Raw genomic sequence first — 27875 nt, 5'->3', positions numbered from 1 at the left:
AGTTTTCCAAAGCTGGGGAAATGGTGTCAAAAAAATGCAATAGACTAAATGCAAAAACATTGGATAAACTTATTTTTCTGAATAGAATTTTATAATAAACTCTGAGTCAAATGGGTAATATTACATTCACAATACTTTCATTTTAATTTTCACTTAGTGTCATTCACAATATATTTTATAATGTCTACAATATTTGAAATGTAAAAGATATAAAATGATTCCATGGAAAGTAAAATACCTTACAGTGTACAAGTATGACTAGGTCATTGAATCAGTGTCTGTTGTGAGTCTCAAGTAAGTTCCCAGCAATGATATTTAAGGTCCAGCAGGTGTCAGTATGGAGCAAAACAGCAACACTGTGTCGACACAGTGTCGATGCAGTTTGGGGAATGTGCTGAAACGCTTCACGAGGCCTCATCTACCCATCACTAAAAAAAACTATATAAAAGTCTATTTAAAGAGTCTGAGAGCCTGACTCAGTCCCACAGGCCTGAAGGTGAGCTTGAAGTCATGAATGTTGCTATAATATTGATTTTTTAATGAGATTGCAAACAATATTTTCAAATTATTTTAATTAAAAACTTTAATTAAAATAATTTGTTGAAGTCCTATAAAATCTACAAAACTATTGATTTTCCAAACAGACCTAATACAGACCTTTTAAATTATATTTAATTATTTCAAAACGGCTCAGTTAAGGCTGAATCATGTCTGTGAACCTGTGTCTGGTTACATGAACTCCTCATGGCTGTCATCACTGCGCTCCTGTTACTAAAGACTGCAATTATGATTATGATTATGATGATGATGATGATGATGACGTGATGATGATGAGACAGTCTGAGTCTTGTATCTCCACAGGTCACTGATTGGTCAGATGTTCAGGTTCAAGCTCAGCTGAACGCAGCATGAAGGTGTCAGTCAGTATTTATTGATTATATTTTAAAACAGATCATATTTAATTAAACAGATTTAGATTCATGGCCTGTTTATGGAGGTTTTAGACATTTAACTTCCTCTTTTTAACATCAGCAGCCCTCTGATGAAACACCTGAAAGTTTTTTTTGTCTTTTCCCCCAGAAACAGGAAATTAAGTTTCTGTTTAAACCACAAACAGCTCAGAGAATAACGGTCACTATGTGCAGCACAAAACTTTAAAGACAGTTACAGGTGACTGAAATGATGAACATGTTAAAATTTCAAGTTTTAAACTTTCAGCTGTGTTGATATAATGAGTGAATGATTTGATCTTTTCACTGCCTGCTGTGTTTCCTCGACTCCTGAGCAAAGATAAAGAGTCAGTTCAGACCTGCAGTTGGTCCTCGTGGTGTTTTGAACTTGAATTCAGCCTGATTTGTTTTTCATGTCTTCTCCTCCATCATCAGTTATCAGGAGAGCAGACAGTCAAAGTACAAGAATTCAAACAAACACAGAGATTCTACTTACAGAGCAGACACAGCACAGATGTTTCCTTCATCGTCCTTCTCACTCATTTCAGCTTTTTCTCATTTCTGTCACTGACATTAAGTAAAGCCCGCCCTCTTCCTCTGAGCACCAGCTTTCTATTGGTTCAAACACAATGGTGGGTAACTGACTTTTTTTGTTATTTAAAAAACATAACTATAAACAAACTGTAATACCTTATTTTCATAAAACTAGTTGAGATTTCTACATTGTTTATACTTTGATATTGAATCCTGCTGTACAAACATGTGAAACCAGGAAAACATGAGCACACACAATAAGCTATAATCATTAAAAGTAACTGCTGTTTTCAAGTAATCTCATTACATCGTATGTCTGTTGCAGGCCTCAGACATCATTGGTTCAAAAAGCTGAGGGGAAAAGTCCGAAAAAAGAAACACTACGATTCACATTTTACATTAACACCATCCATGGCCACTAGAGGGAGATGTTGGACTTTAAATACTAACATGTACAAGCAGATCATAACATACTAAGCACGTGCTGTTCTTAATAAAATGTCTCTTTTAATCTACTGGGGATAAACACTACTTTTATTCAAATATATTTTCAGAACAATTGTGATACAGTCTGTGGAGTCTGTGACTGTGGGGTTCAGTGGACTTCCTGATCGGAATGTAATACTTGTAATATAAAGTGAAGCAGACTACAGTGATGATATTTAATAATCACAGTCAGGAGTAAAAACTACTTTCTGCTTACAGTCTGTGCTCTGCTGATCAACACGACACCAGCAAAGTTAATGTTAACTCAATATTCCACCTTAAAGGTTGCTCATGCTGGTTTCAGCGTCACAGTTCAGTCATTTTGAATTTTATTTCACTTTATTTTTATTGCCTATTTTATTGCCTTTTTTATGAAGCAGCTAAAAAGGTCCAAGGATATGTAAAGTAACACTGATGATGCAGATAAAGACACAGTTGTGTTACACAGTGAAGCATATAACTGCAAACTTCCTCTATGGATTTCAAATTAAAAGGTTTCCCATGACTAGAAAGCCTTTGCTTCTTAATAGGGTTTTTATTTTGAAATATTTTTAATGAATGCATTTCATGAGGTCAGTCTCTAATAATGTTGGCTGGTTGTTTTTAGCATACATGCTAGCGTCTTCTAGCATGAAAGAAGGGTTTCACATCACAGGAAGTGGACTCATTCGCAGAAATCACTCGTGTTTGGATCGCGTGCTTAATAATACTTTAATGATAATGTGACGTTTCTACAACCTTAACCACCCGAGGGGGCGGGGCGTACTCCGCCGAGCGCGTGTCGAGAAGTCCAGGAAGGCTGTCGACAAGCTCGATTTAAGGGTTAGTGACGTCACTGGTCATGTCTAAAGGCTCGCTGGTTCAGAAAGTGGTAGAGCAAAGACTCAAAGAGACAGTGCATGCTCAACCTCTGAACGTCCAGTTTGTCATATCTGATTCATGAGTTTTTGACACTTCTACATCATCAATTGTAGTTACAAATATGATACAAATTAAAGCTCATTTTTAAATTTATATTTATTAATTTATTTGTTTATTTCAATTTGTCAGAAGTTTCATTTCTTTTGAGGAGGGAGGGATTAGAATTTTTCGCATTTTTTTATGGTTCAGGCTTTAAAAGGTTAAGTTTAAAGTTAGTGTGTAATCGTTCCTGCGGTGACTCTGTGTTGGAGCTTCGCTGGTGATAATCTTTCTGAGTGTGATGATGTTAGACAGTGACAGGAAAGTTACTTTTTCTTGCTTTAAACTCAGCAGGCCACCCATTATAACTTAATGAGTTCTGTTTTTTTGTTTTTTACTGCGTCTGGTCTTGATGCATGCTCAATCATCCAGCGGTCAGCTGAGACAAAGTCAATTGGATGAGTGATTTCGCAACACAAGCTTTCCAGGAGTTTATTGCTCTGAGAATATTTTTATAAGTAAATAATGCTGCAGTCAGTCTGTAAGAGTGAATAAGAGTGTCACAATTATTTAAGGACCCAAAATGCAAGCATGGCTTCTGATGACAGTGAGCTTTATTGAGAAGAATGACATACAACAAAAGGCGAGGGTGCGAGAACAGAACTGACAAAACCTAAATTGAGAAAACTAAGAATAAAGCTAACCTGAAACCTTGAGACACAAATGGAGATGCAGGGAGACGTAGACAGATGCAGAGGAACCACACAGGATGACAGAGGGAGATAACGCAGACGAACCAGCAACTAACAAAGGCAGACACAAGGCTTAAACACACAGAGGGAGAGCACAGCTGCGACTATTCAGACATGACGGGACATCGCAACAAAACAGGAAGCTCAAAATACAGAAGACGCAGACTCAGAGACGCAGGCTTTACACAGAGACCTGACTACACTAGAGGGGATACACAGGCAGGGATGACACAGAACAGAGGGACCACAGAATAAACACAGTGAAACCAAAACACAAACTATCATAATTTATAATAAAATCAAAAGTAAAAGTGCAAAAACCAAAAACACTGGGTCACTGACCGTGACAAAGAGTGAAGAGAGGTGGTGAGCAAATGTGCATCTAAACCTCCACAAACAGAAAAAGGAAGTTTACTGCTGTTTTATTTTGGTAGGCTGAGCCTGAAATCTGTTAAACACAAGAATGCTGTAAAGAACTGTTCAACTCCACAATTGCAGCACATTTTCTGTCTGTAACACTGAAACTAATGCACACAAAATATTAAAACATATATTTTGCTTAAATCACACTTTTCCATGAATGCAGCTGGTGATTAAATGGTTTTCAAAATATTCAAAATATAAAATAGATGTTGAGCAAATGTCTAAAATGTCGTTCATGTCTTGTTCCAACTCATGTCAGATATGAGTTAAAATAAATTGTGTTGTTTTGCTCTTCTTGTAATTCTGCACTACATGTTCTACATACAGTCCGGTCATCGAAACTTTTATTATTTAGCCTGAAAAGTGAGCCCACAGTGAGGGACATGACAAAGAGGAAGTGAGCTGTGTGCTAACACCATCTGTGACTATTGAGAAATCATCTGTGAAATATTTTCCTGTATTTTCCAGTTTTTAAAAGAAGAAGAATTAATGATGATGCAACTGTATTATTTTTATCTACACCAGTTCACACTCCAGGTGCCTTAAATTTTAAAGTCCATAAACATTAAGGGAAAAGCCACCAATCATAAAATGCTTTGTAAGCATCAGTTTGTGACTCTGGGAAAGAAGAACTAGTTTTTAACAGGAAGCAGCAGAACCAGACTTGATGATTAGCAATAATTAAATTTAGAAAATGTGAAATTTCCTCTTTTTTTTTCTGATTTTAAATTCATTCACTCATCAACATCCCTGTTAAAAATTTAAATATTGACAGCCTTTATTTCTACTTTTAAACCTTTCAATTTTATTATTTTTTGTGATCCATGTCTGTTTCATGTTTGCTGCTGTTTGTGCGGAGAAATGTCTCCTGTAACAAACAGTGAGCTCACATCTTAACGACTGTAACTCTCAGTCTGTTTGACGTTCAGTCAAAGTCACTGGTTAAAAGTCTTCTTATTCAGGTGTTTGTGGTGCTCGTCTCTTTCATTTCCTGTTGTTATTTCAGGCCTCTGACTGTTAGCCGCCTTAAACAAACCAAACCTGCTCAGTCTTTGCTTTGTGCTGCAGTTTGAACACAAACTCTGTCTTATCTTCCGCTTTGAAAACAGTTAAAGCAGTAGTCCTGTCTCACTTGTGGCTTTTAACTGATGTCATTAATGAAGCAGATCAACCAGTAGATGGAAATAGATTTTGATAGTGACTTGTGGTCATTTTAAGCTTCTGTGAGAGGTTAAACAGGAAATGTGATACTGCAGGAAGTTAGTCTGAGTTACTTGTAGTTTATCAGACATAAAATATCAGACTTAAAAACGTCTCTCTGCTGAGAAGCTGCTGCCTGAAAATTTTTAGCATATTTTTTTAGTAAATTTTCAAACATAATGAAACATAAATATTTTTGCCATGTAAAAAGCAGCTGCTTGGTTCTCAGTGAAATAAAAAAATAAAATTAAATAAATTCTTCAGCCTCAAACGTGCAAAACACGTGGTGAAGTTTTTCTGTGCAGTTTTCAGCCACTGTGCAGTTTTTAGCCTGCGGTTGTTCAGTCTTCTCTGCATTTCAGGAGGTGTGCATCGATTAGCCACAACCAAACAAGTCACATTTTCCATTTCACATATTTTTGAAGCCCACGACCACGTGAGAAAAACACTAAAAACACACTAGAAGAGTGTTAATGCAGAAAATAATTTCCCTCTGCAGGAACCAACAAACACGAATAAAGTTTAAATAATAATAGAGTTATGAATCATATTAACATTTATATTCTCATTTGCCATAAAAAACATTTAAAGCTAGCTAAAATAGGATGTTATTTTTGAGTTATCTCAGTGAAAATCTATAGATGTCCTCTGGTCTGAGGTGCTGAGGGGACCAGTTAGAGACCAGCAGCTGGACGTCAGTGGTTGGACTGGTGGACTACTTCAGTAAAGAGTAGATGGTGTCTGTCTCTGGTTTAAAGTGTGAACACAAACACAAACAGTTCAAACAAACTTACAGTTTCCTTTCTGACAGATGAGATTTACTGAGCTTCAGTGAAGACGTGGTTTGCTCGGCTCTGTACAAAGTTAAAGTGCACCTGTACCTTTGGGCCTCTTTGATCTGGTGGTTTTCGGTCCATGGCAGACGTCACCTGCTATCACTTCTGAGTAGATTGTAGCTGAATTGCACTCTGCAGAGTAAAACACTGACGTTAAAACTACAGTTATGTCATTTTTGCTGCACTGCAGCTGTGGCAAACAGTTTTTATTTTGATTATGAAGAGATTAAGTGATCAATTTTATAAAGAGCAGCAGATTCTCACTGTGTTTTTTTTCTAACAGCTTCTTAGCAGCTCTGCTGTGAAACAGTAACCACAAAGAACTTTGGGGGGATGTTTGTGAAAAAGGAAGACAGACGACCACAAAGCTGCTGTCTTCTATCAGACAGCCTGACACATTTTACCACAGAGCAACAAGCAAACTCGTTCTCACAACATGAACACTGTTACTGCCCAAAGCAGAAGACAAGTGGTTAGAGTCATCAGTATCAGAGTACCGTTATCTGGAATCAGCAAGAGGAAGTAACTTCTGTGGTTTCCACACAGAATTTAAAATAAAAATAGAAATTGGGAACTGACTGATTGGTCTGTTCAGTCAGTCTCTTTTTAGATGTCCTCCAGAAACACCAGCACAAGTCTGCCATTTATTAAGTGTTGCTCACTGGGACAAAACTCTAAACAGAAGCTCTATGGGATATTCTCAAGGAGACAAAGAGCTGGTCCGGTGTTTAGCAACCAGGAAAAAAAACCACACTGTTCGTCTTGAATCCAAGGTTTAACTAAAAGACTCCTCTTCATGGACTGCTCTCTTAAAAAGGGGAACCACCACTCTAGGCTGTCAATCCAGAGGCACTATTCCAGACCTCCGGGCTATGTTGCAGAGGTGTGTCAACCAAGACAGCACCACATCATCTACAGCAGCCAACGGGCCACAAGCAGCCTAGCTGCAACCTCCAGTGAACCTACCCAAGGTCCTGCCAGAAACAGAAAAAAATGTTTTTTGCAAGACTTTATTAATTCCAACAGAAATTAGTGTAGACATTGAATGCAGCACTCCTGCCACTCCCTCTCTGAATCGGGCTGCCAGGACAACTGGTCCCTTAAGTAGCAGTTGTCAGTTGAATCCTTAGTGATCCCGTATGTGTCAGGAGTGGATGAGCTGAAACACATTTTTTCTAAACACTGCGTCTCTGTGGGTTTTAAACCCCAAAACACGCTGCACCAAAAATTGGTCCACCCCAAGGATCAGGTCCCCAGACACAAACAGAGTAACATAGTGTACGCTGTTAAGTGCAGGAGGATTGCCAGGATTTATACATCGGGGAAACCAAACAACCTCGTCAGGCCAGGACTCTGCAGTTTATTTACACCTACAGGCCAGTGGACACTCTTTCAATGATGAGGATGTACACATCCTGGACAGGGAGGAACGCTGGTTTGAGCGCAGAGTCAAGGAGGCTTTCCCTTTACGTGAAAAGGGAAAGACCATCTCTGAATCGAGGAGGGGGCCTAAGGGTACATCTTTCGCCATCTTACAATGCTGTGATTGCAGCCATTCCCCAACTCTCTGTGAATGGTACTCATGGCCATTGATCAGTGTTCTTTGATCAGTGGGTTTTGGTCAGTGGTCATGAGAATTTCTTGGATGAGTGATGAAACGTTTCTCCCACTGAAAATGCTACGAGACAACTTCTGGGACTAGCTCCCATTTTTTTTTTTTGTTTGTTTTTTAAGTTTTTTCTTGTACTGATGTCTTTTTTAAATAAATAAAAATATCACCTTCTGTGTGATGCACCTTGTAATTTATGGAAAGAAAGAGACATAGATTTGCCTGCTTTACTCACCTACCTGTCAACCCTCCACCACTCTGTTAAGAAATACCAAGTAAGCAATGAGCAAAACTGCAGTAGTCACACTATGTTCTTAATCAGTCTCACCAACCTGTCCTGTCCCCAGCCTCAAGAGGTGGTTCTTTAAGCTTTGTAAATAAACTTGTTGAACAAAATTCAGTCATTTGCTGGGTTGTACATTTTGAGTCCAAATACAGTTAAAAACACATGAAGCCACCCATGAGTCTGAGTGGACCATTTTCTGTACCTCCATTGCTGAGGGACTGTACCATTAAATGCTGGTTATACAATCTCTCAGTCAGAAAATGTCTTTCAGCTGATTGTGAATGAAGTGACTTTTGCCCAGAAGAGCTGCAGAGCAGAGCTATGAACATCTCTGTTTAGGCTGTTGCCTCTGTGATCTGCACCTACATAGGTAGTAAAAAATGACGGATAGATGATCTTATGAGAACAAATAATTTTACATGAAACTATTATCTTGTTTGAATTAATTATAATTTTGTGATTAATACGGTTATCCTATTAAATGTATTTTCCAGAAAGTGTGGGATTTTGTGTTGTGTGGTGTGAAAATGTGTGTGCAGCCAATAAACTGTATTAACCTATAAAGCTCATTGTATTTTCATCAGCCTTATGCTAGTTAGAAGATGTTAGCATGACTAACAGGGGGAAACCTAACCCTGTTAAACCAAAGCCTCAGTGTCTGTGTGTCAAAGTAAACCAAGATGGAGACAAAGAAGAGCAGCTGTACCTCTGATCTTTGATTTTTCTTGCTTGTCTGTAATGAAGATTTGTTCATAACTGATGTTGTCATTTCTCACTGCAGAGTAGATTACAGCTGGATCGTCTTCTGCACAGTCAAACATACACAAAGGACAATATCAAATTAAATGTAAATTCAAATATTGATGATACAAAAATAAGGTAAGGTAAGTAACACTGAAGTAAGTTCACTTCATCTAGTTAATTATTGTTCTTCTTTCTCTTCACGTCTGTGTAAAAACTTTTTCTTGCTGATGAGAAACAGGATGTCCATTAACCACAGACTATTCTAAGAGAGAAGCACACAAACTACCCTTATAGTTTGGACCTGGATGTGCATGTGAGCTTAATTAAACATAGCTGAATGTGTCACAGTGCCATCGGAGGGATAAAAGGATCTGTCAACCTGCACACTGTGTGAGTGCAACTCTCATTGGTTCATTGGTGCTGCATGTAACATATGTGTCACTGCAATTTTGTTTTTATTTATTTGAAACAAAGTCACTCTGTAGGAGTTTTCAAGTTATACATTTGACATAAACACAGTAAAAAGCAAATAAATGAAGAGCAAAACCTCTGAAATGCTTCCCTTGGTTTAAATTCAGTATTTGTTTTCTAAGGTGAAAAAAATAGCAAAAGGGGAAAATTAATGGGATTTTTTAAATTAATATCTTATTCCCAAAGTGATCCACACAGTAAAGTTGTTTAAAAGTCCACCTAGAAGCAAGTCTAACTATTCAGCAGATATATAAGTTGACCAGTTACTTTGAAGCTCCTGTCTGTAATGCAGTCCCCTTAAACCCCCAGTAAAATGCTCAACTTTACAGCAGAAAAAAATGTTTTGTGGCATTTTAATCAAATTGTCTGACAAATGATATGTATCGATATATTATCGGTTATACTAATACATCATCCAAAAAGTCTATGTCATGTTTTTTGTGGATAGATTTTCTGGATATTTGGACATTATTCAGCACAAGTTAACATATATCTATGGGTCTGTGGATGTGATTTGTTAACCAAAGACAGGCAGCATTAGCTGATAACTTAGCACTCCATCCTCTCATCTGATTATGGTCACTTTTTGTCTCCAGTAAATGACATCACAGTGCCTGTTTCTTTGAATTTGAATTGAATCTCTTTCTAACGTTTATTTATTTCTAACGTTTATTACATTAAATAAACACCGTGCTAGTAATACTGGTAAAACAAATACAGTGACAAACATGTTTACAGTGATAACACAGATCTCAAAGGTGTTATGTCATCAGGCATCAATGCAACACCATGACTGGCTAATATATTTAGTCAGTTTTTTAATGCTTTATTTGTTATGATGTCCTTGGAATTTATGAATCTCTCCACAATATAGAGAGGACAATATGTCTCTAAAATATTCACATTTTAGAAAAACAAAGTTGTCTTGTATGCAATAATATTGCAAACACCAACAGCCAGCCCAGATCAAAGCACTCAGTATTACCTTTGTTATGTCTTATTGGTTGTTGTCGTTGGCGATGTGTTACTCTAATGTCACTGTATGTAATCCCATCTTTCCCAGCTTGATCTGCTTAAACGAATAAAAAGTGAGATAAGAGAGAAAAATATTATAAATTAATGTTTAATTTAAAAGCACAGAAAAAAAGTAATTTTAGCTTTGTAATGTGTAACAGCATGGAATTTCTTGCATTAGTACAGAATGTAAATCTAAAAAACATCTAATCCCAATACCTATATTATTGAACAACTCAAACTCAGGAAATCTGTCTCACCTTCAGGTTTCCTGTGGGCATGTCGTCTCCTCAGGAGAACCAGTAACACCAGTAGAACCACAACACAGACGGATCCAACACATGACAACACAGGTATGAGAGGGGAACCAGGGCTAGCGATGGAGCCAGGTGGAGGTGTGCATGTAGGTGGAGGTGTGGTGGTGTGTTTGTCTAAAATAAAGCAAACACAGTCATTAAGTTGTCGTCACATTGTGAATGTTGAAAGCTGCAGAAACACAGACAGGTGAGTGTGTCACCTGTGACAGTGATCCAGCTGGATGGAGACTCTCCATGACCGCTGATGTCACACTTGTAGAGGCCTTCATCAGACCTGGAAACATGCTGGATGGTCATGTGACCTGTAGGCTGCTTCCTGATGAGGGAGCCATCTTTATAGAAAGCAGCTGGGAGGTTGGAGGGAGTGGTCTTTGTTTTACAGAGCAGAGTGACGTCATCTCCCTCCATCACAGGGAGGACAGGACTCTGCAGGATCACTGATCCACCTCAACACAGAGACAAACTACAGCATTTCATCCATTTACACACAGCTTCATCAACACTAACTCCACACACTCAGCTTACCAGTGACTGTCAGGTTAACCATGTTACTGATGGGACCCTCTCTGGACTCACACCAGTAAACTCCACTGTCCAAGGGGAAAACATCGATGTTACAGGAAGAACCAGCACCTTCTCCCCACCCATCTCCACACTGAGTCCTCTGTTGTTTGCTTGTGTTTCTCCTCAGAGTCCATCCAGCAGAGCTGTCGTCCTCCTCACAGCTCAGAGACACAAAGTCTCCTTCAAAGAACTGAGAGCTGCTGGGACTCACAGTCAGACGAGCTGTGAGGGTTAAAATGAAAAACTGATGATGTCTTTATTCTACATTGTGAACCATGAACCCAATCAGGTCATATCAGTGAGCATTTCTCAGGTTTAACCTGTGACAGAAGAAGGTTACTGACCTTGGTTTGTTGTGCAGCTCAGCAGTGAGATCAGAACTAAAGAGAAATGACACTCAGGTTGATTTGAGGTGAACATAAAGAACAACTTCACACAAACAGCTGACAAACACACAAACTCGTCTCTCTGATATATCTGCTCATTTTCTATTTGATGCAACATGCTTCAATACATTTGGTTAATCGATCCATGCTGATGAAACATTTATCTGATTTAGGATAGAGGGACAGCTGGAGATAATCACAGTTGTTATATAGAGATATGTAAGCTCATCAGTCCATCACAGACTAACATTCACACCTACAGGCAGTTTAGAATCACCAGTAAACCAAACATGTCTTTGGACTGTAGAGAAAACTTACACAGACACTTTTTAATGTAATTTACAAACCTTTGCGTTTTATCTCCAAAGGTTGATTCTGTTCATTTCAGTGGGAGAAACGTTTTGTCACTCATCCAAGTGACTTCTTCAGTCTCAGCTGACTGCAGGTTTCCCCAGTCTTATAAACAGTACATTTGCATAATGACTGAAACCAGCCCACTGAAGGAACAATGGGCTGGGAGGTCAGTTCCTTCATCTTAATTATGCAAATTCTCATGACCACTGATCAACAACCACTGATCAATGGTACCATTCACAGAGAGTTGGGGAATGGCTGCAATCACAGCATTGTAAGATGGTGACAGATGTACCCTTAGGCCCCCTCCTCGATTCAGAGATGGTCTTTCCCTTTTCACATAAATGGCCTCCTTGACTCTGCGTCTTATTATTATTTCACAGCATGTAAAACTTTCCAGAAAAATTTGTTTCTAACTGACATAAATGTATCCAGACAGTTTAAACTCCTCAGTATGAAAACAGCTCTTAAATTGATCACTATAATTATGAGCACTGACTACACTGTGATTATACAGAAAATATTCCTCTTCAGACCTGCAGTTGGTCCTCGTGGTGTTTTGAACTTGAATTCAGCCTGATTTGTTTTTCATGTCTTCTCCTCCATCATCAGTTATCAGGAGAGCAGACAGTCAAAGTACAAGAATTCAAACAAACACAGAGATTCTACTTACAGAGCAGACACAGCACAGATGTTTCCTTCATCGTCCTTCTCACTCATTTGAGCTTTTTTTCATTTCTCTCACTGACACCAAGTAAAGCCCGCCCTCGTCCTCTGAGCACCAGCTTTCTATTGGTTCAAACACAGAGGTGGGGACCTAAAGTTTACTTGGTATAAAGAAAAAAAACCACTCTGTAATATCTTGTTTTTTTCAGTTGTCAAGTATTCAGTCTGTTCTCAATGATCTGTAGTTTGGTTGATGAACAAATCCATGTCCATGTAGTGGACGTCCCCCTCAGTGAGAGAGGCAGATATGAGCTGAAACACAGGAATCAAACCAGGGACGCTGCTGTTATGGAGCTGAACTGGAACCATTCAGACACCGAGGCCCTCTGAACACATTTTAATTACAGCTGTGCAGAGACACACTGATGACTGACTGGAACACTATGGTTCACATTTTACATTAACACCATCCTCACACATGGTTTATATATGGCCACTAGAGGGAGATGTTGGACTTCAAATACTAACATGGATACAGTACGATGATGTTTCCACAGTTTGTTATCAATAAATAAGATACCAGCTACTAACTGGGTACAAGAATTGATGATAGTGCAGGAATATCAAACGGAGCATCCGCACCTCCTAATAAACTTAACATTCAACCTCAAAATTTCTTTTTGCTTTTTTTCTTTCGGCATCACAATGAATTCTTTAAATATGTGATGTATTCAAATGTTAGTCAGTTGGTTAACGTAAAAGTAAAAATATATATTTATTTTAATTGAAATAACTTTAAAATCCTGTTGAAGCATTAGTTTTTAGATTTAATATATGCTAACAGTGACACTAAGGTAACATTACTAGAGTTTTGAGTTAAGAGGGCAGTAGTCTAAACAGAGAGGCCCAGACTTTCCTCATTCCGGCCACCTCATCCAGGAATCTCTCCAGTGAGTCCTGCATCAGCCCTGGAGCCTTTTCCCAGTAGGATTTCCCTCAAACTCCTCACCCAGAAGTCATCATAGTAAGATGTCAAATCCACCTCAATTGGCTTCTTTTAATGCGAATAAGCAGTGGCTTTGCTCCAGATCCATCTTAAATGACCGAAATCCTCACCTCGTCTTTAAGGTAGAACCAAGCCAATCATTGAAGGAAAGTCATTGCTGCTGCTTGGATATGTGACTTTATTCTTTCAAGAACTACAATCACCGGCTTTGCTCTTACACTCCGCTTCCCCTTCAGCACAACAGACTCCAATATGCCTGTCAGTGAAATGTATTGCTCCACTTTCCCGTCACTCATAAACAACATCCTGAGATACTTAAACTCCACTTGGGGCAGCAACTCGTCACAGCGTTAGACGTGCTGATTCTTATTCCCGCCACTTCACACTTTGCTGTGACTGTTTCAGATAATGACGGACTGGAACACTATGATTCACACATGGTTTATATATGGCCACTAGAGGGAGATGTTGGATTTTAATCACTAACATGGATACAAGCAGATCAAGTGATGCTTAAATGATACATTTGATATAAAGTAAAAAATAATGTTGAACACTAGTATGTGTTTATTGAACTGTGAGTATATATTGGCTTCGTTTATATAAGAGTAAATAAGAAAGGTCATGAAACAGACTGTTTAGGGTATTTCTTGATAATGTTGAAACACTTCTGAAACAAACTGAAGAATATAACATTTACAGAACATATTTAATAAACATAATCAGCATTAAAAATACTTTCTTTTTTCATATTTCATCTTGACAGTACTGGCTGCTCCTATATTTTAAAGTCAGATTTTTTGTTCAATCCTGGTTTCTTCCTGATGATCTTACTTTCTAGATTTCATCTGAAAAAGGCCTCAATTTTGTTTTAGAACCGTGCAGGAAGAACTAATTATAAATGTACTCATCTTTTTATCAATGTTTCATCTATGTGTGCATGAGTTCTTTAAGATGATCAAATTTTCTGTTCAGTTTGAGTCTAATTTTATTCCTGGTTCCATCACTGGAAGTTTGTTCAGTTTACAGATCTGCTCAGTTGTTGATATTCAATTCAATGCAATTTTATTTATATAGCGCCAAATCACAACAACAGTCGCCTCAAGGTGCTCATATTGTACCCATGCTCAGTCTGTGAAGGTTCTCAGTCATCCAGGTCATCCTAGTCTAAGGAGCTCGGAAAGAAAAGCATCTGGACTAAGTTGCTTGAAGACGTCCAAAGAAGACGCTTTTCTTTCCGAGCTCCTTAGACTACCCATGCTCAGATAATGTCTGAAATCTGTGGTGTGTGGAAAACAACAGACAAAGTTTGTTTATCTTTTAGAGTTTGTTTATTATATGGATATAAACAGAATATGTTCTGGTCAGGCAGACACATTACAGAAGAAAGCATGCTTTTTTTAGCACAGAAGCTAGCTCGCCTAGAAAGTGTATCGTGAAATATGAATGTTTAATCACTACAAAGGACAAATCAACTTGTAGCTCTTCTCATTAACATGGCAGAAATTTAACACGATTGTTCCATATTGTGGGCACAAAGATGTTAATGCACAAAACTGTATACAATGTTGTGCTCAATAGCACACTTCTTAGTCATATCTCATGAACAGCCAGGGTTTCAGCTCTGTCATTTACCTCCTAACATTGAGAGGTGGTGCTACTGAGCTTACATGGAGCTTAGGTTTTCATAATGTCAGGCTAAATGTATAAATGTTCACGCCGTTACATTCAACGTGAGATTTGCACACACTCAAACAGCAGGTCAGAAAATTTTATAGCCACAGGAAGCAAAGAAAAACCTTGTAGAGTGACACATGTAAAACTTTATCGATAAACAAATGTGTATACAAAAATAATTAATAAATAATCCTGGCATGTTTAATCTGAAGTAACAGGCTGAAGAGTCTCCTTCATGGAGGAACAAGTTAAGGCTTCATAGATCAGAGGAGGAAACATGTGACTCTGCAGCTCCATGTAACACATTTCTCTTTGGTTTCATAATAATATCAGATTATTCAGTCACTCAGTTCTAGCTGATAAATGGACCCTGAGCACTTTGTGTTGTGTTTGTGTTGTCAGTCAGTGTCTGTAATTATTGTGTAACATCTAAACATGAGGATCAGTCTGTGAGTCTGACCTTACAAACAGAAACTGAATGTTTTATGTTGAATATCACTGATCAGACTTCCTGAATGTTCCACATACAAAAAGGCAAAAGTGTAAATAATACTGTTTAAGAATCAAACCTAACCTGAAAGATAAAAACCTAATAGCTAATACTGTTGCAAACAAAAAACAAACAAACAAGTATAATAACTTAACTACACCGACAGCTGACTGATATCTGTCCTCTGGATGTTCAATAACACTACCGAAAGTCAGGATCAGCAGGAGACTCAGATTTCAGCTGCAAATAAAAAAACTGAGACGTTTCAAACAGGCTGCAGTTCAGCAGGAGGCTGGTACGGATCCTGACTCTTTGTTTTTTCATGTTTTCTGTAGATCAAAAATCCAGCAGCAGCAACAACAACAAGCAGAGCAAAAACTATCAGACCAACGATCAGTCCAACTGATCCATCCTCTGTGTCTCCATCCTCCTTCCCTCCATCCTCTGTGTCTCCTCCTGTCTGACCTGCAGGTGAGAAACAGGTGTGAGGTGTCAGCTGTCAGGTAGGTGATGAGTGAAGAACAGAACAGAATCCATTTCCTCTTCAAACTGCTGTCAGACATTATCTAGTGCAGTGTTTCCCAACCACTGTGCGGAAATTATTTAATTGTAATTAATTGGTCCAAAAAATACAATTTAATAATTATTACAAGTAATAAAATCATTGTTGTTCATCTGTGCGTTCAATGCAGTGACTAGTAGAATAATTACTCTTTCATGTCAGTGGGTGGCAGTGGGTAGCACAATATCACCTTGTTATGTTAAGACAATAGAGTTAGTGATGCTTGCGTGCGTGGCAGCTGCAAGACGATACAACAAAGATGGATAAATATTTGAAAAGAAAAACGGCGGACTCCAAACTGGACCCTGGACAAAAATCTAATCCAGAAGAGCCGAGTACCAGCGGTGGTCAAAAGAAAGCAAAAATGGTGAGCTCGAGGCAATACAGCAAAAGTTATCTTTTGTTTGGATTCACTTTCACTGGAAAGCCGACTGCACCGACTCCGTTATGTTTGGCGTGTGGTGAAAAGCTCTCAAACAGTGCTATATTCCCAAGCAAGTTTAAATGCCATCTCCACATCAAACAGCCCTCACTTCAAAACAAGAACACAGACTATTTTGTTCATCTGCGTGAACACGCTGAGAAACAGGTAACTTTAATTAGAAAAAACACAAAGGTGTCTGAAAGAGCTCTCAAAGCTAGCTACTTGGTGGCTGAACTTATAGCCAAATCCAAAAAACCGCACACTGTAGCAGAGACATTAATACTGCCTGCCTGCAAAGCCATTGTGAATGAGATGCTGGGCCCTGACGTGGTTAAAGAAATAGCCAACGTCCCGCTCACAGATAACACAATTGCCAGACATATTTATGACATGTCTGCAGACATCGAAAGTGTGGTTTTGGAGAAGATACGGTTCAGTGGGAAGTTTGCATTGCAACTTTATGAGTGTTCGGTTATTAGTGGACATTCCCAACTCTTGGCCAACGTGCGTTTTGTGAATGGAGACTCCATCAGAGAAAACGTTCTATTTTGCAAGGCACTGCTAGAAAAAACAACAGGAGAGGACATCTTTCGGGTTTTATTCAAATATCTTGAAAAAGGAGTACTTAAGTGGGAAAACTGCACGAGTGTCTGCACTGATGGAGCAGCAGCCATGGTCGGGCGCACCAAAGGTTTTGTTGGCAGAGTGAAAGCGATACACCCAGATGTTATTGTTATGCACTGTTTTCTGCACCGTGAGGTGCTCGTTGCCAAGACTTTACCAGCTCCTAGCTCCTGTGTTGGATGATGTTCTGCGCATGGTAAACTTTGTCAAGACAAGACCTCTGAAAAGCCGCATATTTGCAACTCTGTGCGAGGAAATGGGAGCAGAGCATACAGCCTCATTGCTCCACATGGAGGTCCGATGGTTGTCACGCGAGAAAAGTAGTGGCCCGCGTGTATGAGCTGCAAGAAGAGCTAAAAGTGTTTTTGAGTGAGGAGAGGTACAATGATGCAAAGCTGCTTGGGAGTGATGAGTGGTGTGCAAGGCTGGCTTACATGGCAGATATATTTCAGCATTTGAATGAACTGAACACACGAATGCAAGGAGGAGATGAAAACCTGCTCACAAGCACAGATAAAATAAATGGATTCCGTTCAAAGGTGCATCTCTGGCAACAACATCTGGAAAATGCCAACCTTGGCATGTTCCCACTCACTCAGAAATGGCAAGGAGATATCAAAACTGCCACACTGTGTGAAATAATAGGTAAACATTTGAAAACACTTGAGGAGAAGTTGTCCATTTATTTCCCCTCAGTCTCCACTGAATGCCTTGACTGGGTAAGGGACTCATAGAGCTCAGCAGCAGTTTTCGGAAAGGATATGACTTTTCAGGAACAGGAGGAACTAACTGAACTGAGACAAGACCGTGGTTTAAAGCTGAGCTTTGCTGATCTATCTTTGGACAGTTTTTGGTTGACTGCTGCCAAGGACTACAATGTGTCATTTTGGAGCAAGTTTGGTTGGTGGTGTGCCACAGGATATTTTTAATCTATAAAATGTGCTGCGACTCAAAAAATGTAGAAAAACACTGATCTACTGCACTCTGATCACATCACTCAGACCAGGGGTCCGTTCTTCGTACCTCGCTTACTACATCCAAGATCAAATGACACATCCAAGATCAAATCATCGCGCCAACTTTGAGCTCGCTAATCCGGTTCTCCGAACACACCTGTTGTTGACGATTAGTATAGCTGGATGAAGTAATCTGAGATCACTGGGTGGCTTAAAAGGGGCTACGCATCGATAGTAGAAACATTGATCGGCAACCCTTTGATTGGTTGGCGAAGATGTCGAAGGAGCGCGCTCAGTATTTTACGGCAGCAGAGCAAGAACTCTTGATTGAGGGATATCAGGAGTTTCAGAGTTTAATTAAAACGCAGGGGAACACTGCAAAGGCTGCAAAAGCAAGGAGAGAGGGCTGGCAGAAAGTTGCTGACAAATTAAACTCGTAAATAATTTATTATATTATATTATATTATATCCTCTTTCACATTAGAGCCACAACAGGACCCACTAGAACATGGGAACAAGTAAAAGTGAACTATAAGAATATTCTACAGAATGGTAATATTTATCACTTATATTGCTTTTAGTCTCTTGAAAAGAGACCCTGAAATAATCTGTTTGTTTGTTTATAACAGCAACCAAGAAAAGGGCAGAGCAAATAAAGACAGGTGGTGGTCCTGCACCCCCTCGTGTGTGTGTGTGTGTGTGTGTGTGTGTGTGTGTGTGTGTGTATGTATGTATATATATATATATATATATATATATATATATATATATATAGCTCTGAGTACAAGATCCATAGAGGCTGGGGTCTATCACACCAGGCAAGACCCCAGGTGCAGGCTGTGTAAAGATGCCCCAGAGACAATCCAGCACATAACAGCAGGGTGCAAGATGCTAGCAGGCAAGGCATACATGGAGCGCCATAACCAAGTGGCCGGCATAGTGTACAGGAACATCTGTGCCGAGTATAACCTGGAAGTCCCGAGGTCAAAATGGGAGATGCCCCAAGGGTGGTGGAGAATGACCGAGCTAAGATCCTGTGGGACTTCCAGATGCAGACGGACAAAATGGTGGTGGCTAACCAACCGGACATAGTGGTGGTAGACAAACAGAAGAAGACGGCTGTAGTGATCGATGTAGCGGTTCCGAATGACAGCAATATCAGGAAGAAGGAACACGAGAAGCTGGAGAAATACCAAGGGCTCAGAGAAGAGCTCGAGAGGATGTGGAGGGTGAAGGTGACGGTGGTCCCCGTGGTAATCGGAGCACTAGGTGCGGTGACTCCCAAGCTAGGCGAGTGGCTCCAGCAGATCCCGGGAACAACATCGGAGATCTCTGTCCAGAAGAGCGCAGTCCTGGGAACAGCTAAGATACTGCAAGAGGACCCTCAAGCTCCCAGGCCTCTGGTAGAGGACCCGAGCTTGAAGGATAAACCACCCGCAGGGGCGCTGGGTGTTTTTATATATATATATATATATATATATATATATATATATATATATATATATATATATATATATATATATATATATATATATGTATGGAGGAGGAAGGACAGGAAGGATCCTGTCTATCCCGCAATATACGCTGAATTCTGGAAACTCTCCTTATCAATCTTGCACCTTCCGCAATGGGTTGCTCGCGTATACGAACGGACAGGACATGGCTGCGACAGACTTCCCAAATCCACCTTCGCTTTTATAGCCGTGGTCTCTCATCTTGATTACACGAAGTGTTTTACTATTACTACTCTAAAATATGAATTACATCTGAAATAATCAAATACATGAAATAGAATGATTAATAGTACATTTCCCTTTTTTTAGGAAATGACCTGTATGTATCTGTATGAAATCAATAAAAGAATCAAATACTGCATTATCTTTAGTTACATTGATAATATTTATTTATGGAGAACAGTGGAGAAATATCGCTGTTGCTTTCGTATAAATGAAGCAGACATACCTGAGTGGCTGCGATCTAATCCTGTTTACATAAAGTAAGCCTGCTCCCAAGCAGGTTTACGCTTACGGAGCTGTTGCTATGACAGCAAGTCCCGGATGAGCTTCGGAGAACCGAACGATCCAAGATCACGCGAAATCGTCAACAATCAAATCCAGCTAACTTACTTAGCGAGGTACGAAGAACGGACCCCAGCTGCTTTCGACAAGTCTCATCAACAACATCTTTAGAAACAAACATCAACAACCAGGAAGCAGCTTCACCTCTGATCACACACACACTCAACTCTACTCACTCACCTGGAGGAACGACAATCAGGTTGGTGCTGTTGATGAGCTCCAAACCTGTTCCTGTCTGGATGACACCACACTTGTATGTTCCAGTGTCATTAATCGTCACATCCTTCAGAATCAAAGACACGTCTCCATCCTTCATCTGTTTGTCCTGCAGATCCACCCGGTTCTCAAATGATGGATGCTGGTCATCTGGAACAAAATGCTTATTCCGATACAAAAGGACATATTCTGATCCCAGGTCAGCTCTGCTCCACTTTACGGCTCTGATGGTTTTGTTTTTTGGAGCTCGACATGTCAGAGTGAAGTTCTCCTGTCCAACCTCAGCTGTGATGTTTGTCTGGTCTGAAAGATGAAACAAAACAGGGCAGAGAGGTTAAAGGTCAAAGTATAATTTTTAACTTCTACAGCAGCCAATCCCAGTGAGGGGGGCGCATGCACACACACACGCTGATAATAAGTGAACATAATGTGTGAGAGAAAGCAGCCTCTCATTATAAGACACTGTGAGTCTCTGCATGCTGCCTTTATGGAGCTACAGCTGTTTGTATACACTGAACTAAAAGCTTTGTAGCTGAATACTGACTCCTGACACTACAACACATCACACTGACACACACATTACACTTCTTTGTCAAACAGTTCATTGGAGCCCTCCCAGGCCCATGCTGCCATCACACAAGTATTGGAGTCATTATAACTAGTTACATTACTTCTGTGTTCACCACATAATTATCAGTCAGAAAACTTCAGACTAACCACGAGTTTAGAATTAGTCTTTATCTGATATTCAGATGTGTATCTGATACATCCACAGCATATTTCTTTCAGTGTTTAATGCTGCTGTATATTTGAACTGAGACGCTGGAACTGACTGCAGGTCAGATTTAAAAGAAGCCCTCCCACACTCAGCTTCATACAACAAATGGACTGTTAGTCATATAACAACCTTCTCCTCAGCTGATCATTCACACATTCATACATCACTGTTATCTCTGCCTCAGTGCTTTCTCAAATTTGCACTCTGACCAACTCAGGGTTCAGTATCCTGAGGAGAAAGTTCTTGTCCAAGGAGACTTTAACATGCAGGCTACAGGAGCCAGTGATCGATCCACTGACCTTCAAACTGATAAATGACTCTCTCTATTTCATGAGCCACAAATTAACAATGGCCATGAACCACCCACAGAAAAGAGAAAGAGCTCTGAGATGGTTGCAGTGAATGTCAACAGTAGTAAAAATGTAATACTTGTAATGTGTTGGTCCCAAAGAACCATCACAGGATTAAATGACTACAGGCCTGTCTGCCTGATGTCTGTGGTCATGACGTCCTATGACAGACTCATGTTGAGCCACCTGAAGGGCATCAAAGCCTCTGCTGGACATCCTGTAGATTCCCTACTGGGCAAACAGGTCAGCTGAGGATGCATCAGTATGGGACTGAACTAAATCCTGCATCGGCTCGACCAACCTGGGACATGCACCAGTATCCTGTATCCAACAAAGTCATCCCAGACATCCTGCAGCAGAAGCTCACCCAACTTACTGTGCCCACCTCCACCTGTCAGAGGACTACCAGCTTCCTCAAGATTCAAGTTTCAAGATTCAAAAATCACATCATGCACACAGACCATCAACAGTGGGCTTCACCAGAGGTGTGTTCTCCTGCCACTGGTCTTCTCTCTCTACACTAATGACTGCGCCTCAGGAGATCCATCTGTGAAACTCCTGAAGTTTGCAGATGACACCACCATCACTGGTCTCACCGGGAACAATCAAGTTCTCCTAAAAACAGTAGGTGGACCAGTTGCTTCCAAAGATACAGTCAAAGACTGTCAAAATGAGAAACTCCCAACACTCCACTTTCAAGCCTCTCAACAATACAGTATAAACTGTGAATCACTTCAGATTACCAGGATCCACCTCTTAGAGGAACTAGTCCTTACACACATATAAACCATTTTTCATTAGTTCCTAGTTGGATCAGCTCAACACTGTATGACTCAGATTGACTTTTTTCCATTAAAATCGAGAACAGCTTAATAAACAATCATATGATCCCCTATGAGCAAGCACTTTGGTGACAGTGGGAAGGAAAAACTCCCTTTTAACAGGAAGAAACCTCCAGTAGAACCAGGCTCAGGGAGGGGAACGCATGTGCTGTGACCAAGGGACAGAAAACAGGAATAATTGAGATATATGGAAGGTTGGCAATTGGCCTATAATGAGCTAAGACAGCTGGGTCAAGAAGTTGCGTTTGTGAAGTAAAAGTTTACCTACTACCAGCTTGAAGGCCTGTGGTACATAGCTGATTATTACAGACAGGTTCATCGTATTTAAGACTGAAACATTAAGTCGTGGTAAAAGTCATTAACCAGGTACTGAAAAGTGCCCGTTATCAGGTACTACCACCCAATGGAAAACTAAAAACCACGCTGAGCCGACTACAGTAGGTAGAAATGGAAAACAGGCTAATAGGCTATTCAAGAGAAGGCCCAGCAGAGGATGTTTTTCCTGTGGTAACTCAGGAATTGCAGCGTCTCACAGTAAAATGCAAAAGCGTTTCAAAAAGAAGAAGAGACTAATGCGACAGCAAATCATTCGTACACTTCCTGTATCGCTAAATCCGTTCACGGACATTCCCGTAAGAATGCGTCATGGAGCAATTTTAGTGGCTACAACTTAACACGCTGCACATATAAGATGGTTTCCCTCAGCAGATAGTTTATATTTCACTTTAATGTGCTGCGTGTAAAAGAATCAGTAAACACTGGCGCTTCCTGCTGTTTTTAAACCGAAACTCTGAACCAGGAAATGTGTCCAGCATCTGTTAACGAGCTGATCTACAGACAGACACCTTCATGGAAACTCTGGAGTTAAATTCAACATAACTCGTTAAACCATTATTGAAAAAGATGCTCTAAGTTGTGGCATCTGAAGGTGCCACCGGGGGTGCCAGTAACCGAGTCACTATTTCATCATATTTAGCCCAGAATAAAGTACCGGCCAGTTTAAAACAGCAGCTTTACAACATGTTTGACTTTATAATAACTAAATTTAACCTGCACAGCAGACGAAGGCAACCAGACAAGTCCACCAAAACGCGATATATATTTTGGCAGCCATCACAGTTGGGGTAACGGGAAAAGAGGTTTGATCAAGTACTTCCGCATATTATGTGTTGCGATGCATTTCATTGCACTCGGAAGACTGAGAAAGTGCGACTCGCTGGCACTGTGAAGGGCATTTCATTTACTACTGTGCAAGCTAGAGCCATTCATTGATCAGTAGCAGAGCGGTGCAATGCTAGCCTTGTGGCAGGTAAAATCACCACTGCAGGTTGTTCATATTAGAGTTTGGTCAGTGCTCTGTGCACCGATTATTTAGCAAGTCTTAAATACACCACAGTGGGAAACAGATTTAAAAGATTTACAGTTTTATTACAGGTACATTCCCCGCCTCCATCTCAGATTGTTAACTTGAGATTCATGAAGCTGCTCTGACTTTCCCAGTTTGAAATACAGACTGAGGACGTGATCAAACTGAAAATTCCGACTGAGATCTGCTCCTCCAGCTACTCCCTTTCTTCTTCGTCTAGTTCGAAATGGTCGTTGGCCAATCAGCTTACAGTACCAATGTTACTTTAGCGTTACCTACTGGAGTGACTGGAGAATAGCAGGAGGAACATTTGTACGGTAAAGAATAAGAGAGAATAAGAACTCTAAATATGTTTTATATTTTATATTACACAGAGTAGCCACCTTTTGCTTTGTTGACAGCACCATAAACCATTGGCCTTCTCTCAGTCAACAAGATTCATGATGTAGTCACCTGTAGTCACCTCCATCATTACTTTAACAAAGGAAGGTCAGTCAGTCTGGAAAATTGCTAAAAGTTTGAATGTTTCCCCAAGTGCAGTCACAAAAAACATCAAGTGCTACGATGAAACTGGCTCACATGAGGACTGCCCCAGGAAAGGAAGACCAAGAGTCACCTCTGCAGCTGAGGATAAATTCATCTGAGTCACCAGCCTCAAAAATCACAAGTTAACAGCACCTCAGATCAGAGCCCAGATACTTGCCACATAGAGCTCCATAGCAGACACATCTCTACATCACTTCTTCAGAGAAGACTGTTGAATCAGGCCTTTATGTTCAAATAGCTGCTAAGAAACCACGACTAAGGAAAAGCAACAAGCAAAAGAGATTTGTTTGGGCCAACAAACTCAAGGAATGGACGTTAGACGAGTGAAAATCTGTACTTGGGTCTGATGTCCAATCAAGATGGTTGGGATGAGATGGACTCCAGAGTGAAGGCCAAAGGCCCAACAAGTACTCAGCATCTCTCAGCATGCTCGTCATTGGAGGGCGCAATATCATTGCCCCCATAAAAATATTGAGAGGATATAAATGGATCACAAAAAATTACAAAAATAAACACATATCACAAATAACTACAATTTGCTCATATAGCGCTCGTGGTGGCCTGCATGTTCCTGCCAGAATCCTGTTTGTGGCCAAACTCCATTAAAATAAGCACGTGTAAAATATCCTCCTGAGAACCATCCTATTCATTTATGTCCCCTATAATGGACATTTGTTTTTGGTCTATATCTTTTGGCTTATTTGAGCTACTGTACTAAGTCCTGATGTACTAAACAAGGGCCAATGTGGGCATTTCATTGAGGCATGAAGTCAAAAAAAGTTCAATGGGAAAATTCTTTTTTCTCTTGGTTGTCAGGAGGACATGACACACTTGATCTCAAATTTGCTGATGCTATACAAACAAGTTTAAACTGGCTCAGACCACATGTACAAACCTGATAAAGGCATGCCTGACTGAATATTACTGACATCGCTGTTACTATTATTATTTCCTTAAACATATTTCCTGCCAATCACTCAGACCAGCTGCTTTCTACAAAGTCTCATCAACAACATCTTTAGAAACAAACATCAACAACCAGGAAGCAGCTTCACCTCTGATCACACACACACTCAACTCTACTCACTCACCTGGAGGATCAACATGAAGGTGGATGATGCTGATGGGGTCATTGTTCTGGAGATTTTTTCCGGACATGAAGACCTGACACTTGTATGTTCCAGTATCATTAATTGTCACATTCTTCAGAATCAGAGACACCTCTCCATCCTTCGTCTGTCTGTCCTGCAGATCCACCCGGTTCTTAAAAGATGGATGCTGGTTGTCTGGTTCAAATCGCTTATCCTTGTACAAAAGAACATATTCATCTCCCAGGTCAGCTCTGCTCCACTCTACACTTCTGATGTTTTTGTTTGGGGCTCGACATGGCAGAGTGACTTTCTTCTGTCCAGACTCAGCTGTGATGTTTGTATGGTCTGAAAGAGGAAACAACAAAGAGCAGAGAGGTTAAAGGTTGAAGTACAACTGTTCACTTCGACAGCAGCCAATCAGAGTGAGGACCACAAACACTCACTTGTGGTGTTACAGAAAATAAATAAGATGAATGGCAGGATCTGTGTTATATAAACATTTATACAGTAAAACATGTGCTGATAATAAGTGAACATAATGTGTGAGAGAAAGCAGCCTCTCATTATAAGACACTGTGAGTCTCTGCATGCTGCCTTTATGGAGCTACAGCTGTTTGTATACACTGAACAAAAAGCTTTGTAGCTGTATACTGACTCCTGACACTACAACACATCACACTGACACACACGTTACACTTCTTTGTCAAATAGTTCATTAGAGCCCTCACATGCTGCCACCAGAGAAGTATTGGGGCCATTATTACAAGTTACATTATTTCTCCATCCATCCATCCATCCATCCATCCATCCATCCATCCATCCATCCATCCATCCATCCATCCATCTTCATCCGCTTTATCCGAAGCCGGGTCGCGGGGGCAGCAGCCTAAGCAGAGAAGCCCAGACCTCCCTCTCCCCAGCCACCTCCTCCAGCTTATCCGGGGGAACACCAAGGCGTTCCCAGGCCAGCCGAGAGATATAATCTCTCCAGCGTGTCCTGGGTCTGCCCCTGGGCTCCTCCCGGTGGGACATGCCCGAACACCTCACCCAGGAGGCGCCCAGGAGGCATCCTTATCAGATGCCCGAACCACCTCAACTGGCTCCTTTCGATGTGGAGGAGCAGCGGCTCTACTCTGAGCCCCTCCCGGATGGCCGAACTTCTCACCCTATCTCTAAGGGAGAGGCCAGCAAACCTTTGGAGGAAGCTCATTTCTGCCGCTTGTATCCGCGATCTCATTCTTTCGGTCACTACCCACAGCTCGTGGCCATAGGTGAGGGTAGGGACGTAGATCGACCAGTAAATTGAGAGCTTTGCTTTTACACTCAGCTCCCTCTTCACCACGACGGACCGGTGCAGCGTCCGCATCACTGCAGCCACAGCACCAATCCGTCTGTTGATCTCCGGCTCCCTTCTCCCATCACTCCCGAACAAGACCCCGAGATACTTGAACTCCTCCACTTGGGGCAGTAACTCATCCCCGACCCGGAGTGGGCATTCCACCCTTTTCCGGCTGAGAACCATGGCCTCAGATTTGGAGGTGGTGATCCTCATTCCCGCTGCTTCACACTCGGCTGCGAACCATTCCAGTGCGAGCTGGAGGCCTTCACCCAATGAAGCCAACAGAACCACATCATCCGCGAAAAGCAGAGATGAGATTCTGAGGCCACCGAAATGAAATAATGGATTGGATTTATATAGCGCTTTTCAAGGCACCCAAAGTGCTTTACAATGCCATTATTCATTCACGCTCACATTCACACACTGGTGGAGGCAAGCTACGGTTGTAGCCACAGCTGCCCTGGGGCAGACTGACAGAGGTGAGGCTGCCATATCGCGCCATCGGCCCCTCTGGCCAACACCAGTAGGCGGTAGGGTAAAGTGTCTTGCCCAAGGACACAACGACCAGGACAGAAAGGCCGGGACAGAAAGGCCGGGGATCGAACCGGCGACCTTCCGGTTACAGGTGCGCTTCCCAACCCCCCTGAGCCACGGTGAAAGCGCTCCGCCACTTGGCTGCGCCTAGAAATCCTGTCCATAAAAATTATGAACAGAACCGGTGACAAAGGGCAGCCCTGGCGGAGCCCATCACCCACCGGGAACCAGTCCGACTTATTGCCGGCAATGCGAACCAAACTCTTGCAACGATTGTATAGGGATCGAATGGCCCGTAGCAATGGGCCAGACACCCCATACTCCCGCAACACCTCCCACAGGACACCCCGAGGGACACGGTCGAATGCCTTCTCCAAGTCCACAAAACACATGTAGACTGGTTGGGCAAACTCCCATGCACCCTCAAGTATCCTTGAGAGGATAAAGAGCTGGTCCAGTGTTCCGCGACCAGGACGAAAACCGCATTGTTCCTCCTGTATCCGA

General features: G+C 41.0%; 1 protein-coding gene and 1 long non-coding RNA gene across 2 annotated transcripts; both read right to left on the bottom strand.

Moving 5' to 3' along the window:
• Window positions 1–3466: 3466 nt before the first annotated feature.
• Window positions 3467–10784, bottom strand: LOC120437567. The gene is made up of 6 exons (XR_005611242.1): window positions 10723–10784; window positions 10466–10636; window positions 10177–10260; window positions 8683–8781; window positions 6127–6213; window positions 3467–5992 (listed from the first exon to the last, which is right to left on the bottom strand). It is a non-coding gene; the product is annotated as an uncharacterized LOC120437567 (long non-coding RNA).
• Window positions 10785–15769: 4985 nt separating this feature from the next.
• LOC120437557 lies at window positions 15770–25837 on the bottom strand. The gene is made up of 3 exons (XM_039608131.1): window positions 25499–25837; window positions 20490–20828; window positions 15770–16130 (listed from the first exon to the last, which is right to left on the bottom strand). The coding sequence occupies exons 1-3, from the start codon at window positions 25563–25565 to the stop codon at window positions 15931–15933; spliced, it is 606 nt and encodes a 201-aa protein (XP_039464065.1). The 5' UTR covers window positions 25566–25837; the 3' UTR covers window positions 15770–15930.
• Window positions 25838–27875: the final 2038 nt, after the last annotated feature.

The sequence above is a fragment of the Oreochromis aureus genome, linkage group 3 (assembly GCF_013358895.1).
Source record: "Oreochromis aureus strain Israel breed Guangdong linkage group 3, ZZ_aureus, whole genome shotgun sequence".
Lineage (NCBI taxonomy): Eukaryota > Metazoa > Chordata > Actinopteri > Cichliformes > Cichlidae > Oreochromis > Oreochromis aureus.
The sequence above is the reverse complement of the archived record's forward strand: the minus strand, read 5'-3'. Positions and strand labels throughout refer to the sequence as shown.

Coding starts and splice junctions, on each gene's coding strand:
- LOC120437557 (XM_039608131.1), bottom strand. CDS start 25,565: ATGTCCGGAAAAAATCTCCAGAACAATGACCCCATCAGCATCATCCAC. Junction 20,829..25,498: donor CCTTCATGTTGATCCTCCAG/GTGAGTGAGTAG, acceptor TTCATCTTTCAG/ACCAGACAAACATCACAGCT. Junction 16,131..20,489: donor CCTGATTGTCGTTCCTCCAG/GTGAGTGAGTAG, acceptor TCTCACCTGCAG/GTCAGACAGGAGGAGACACA.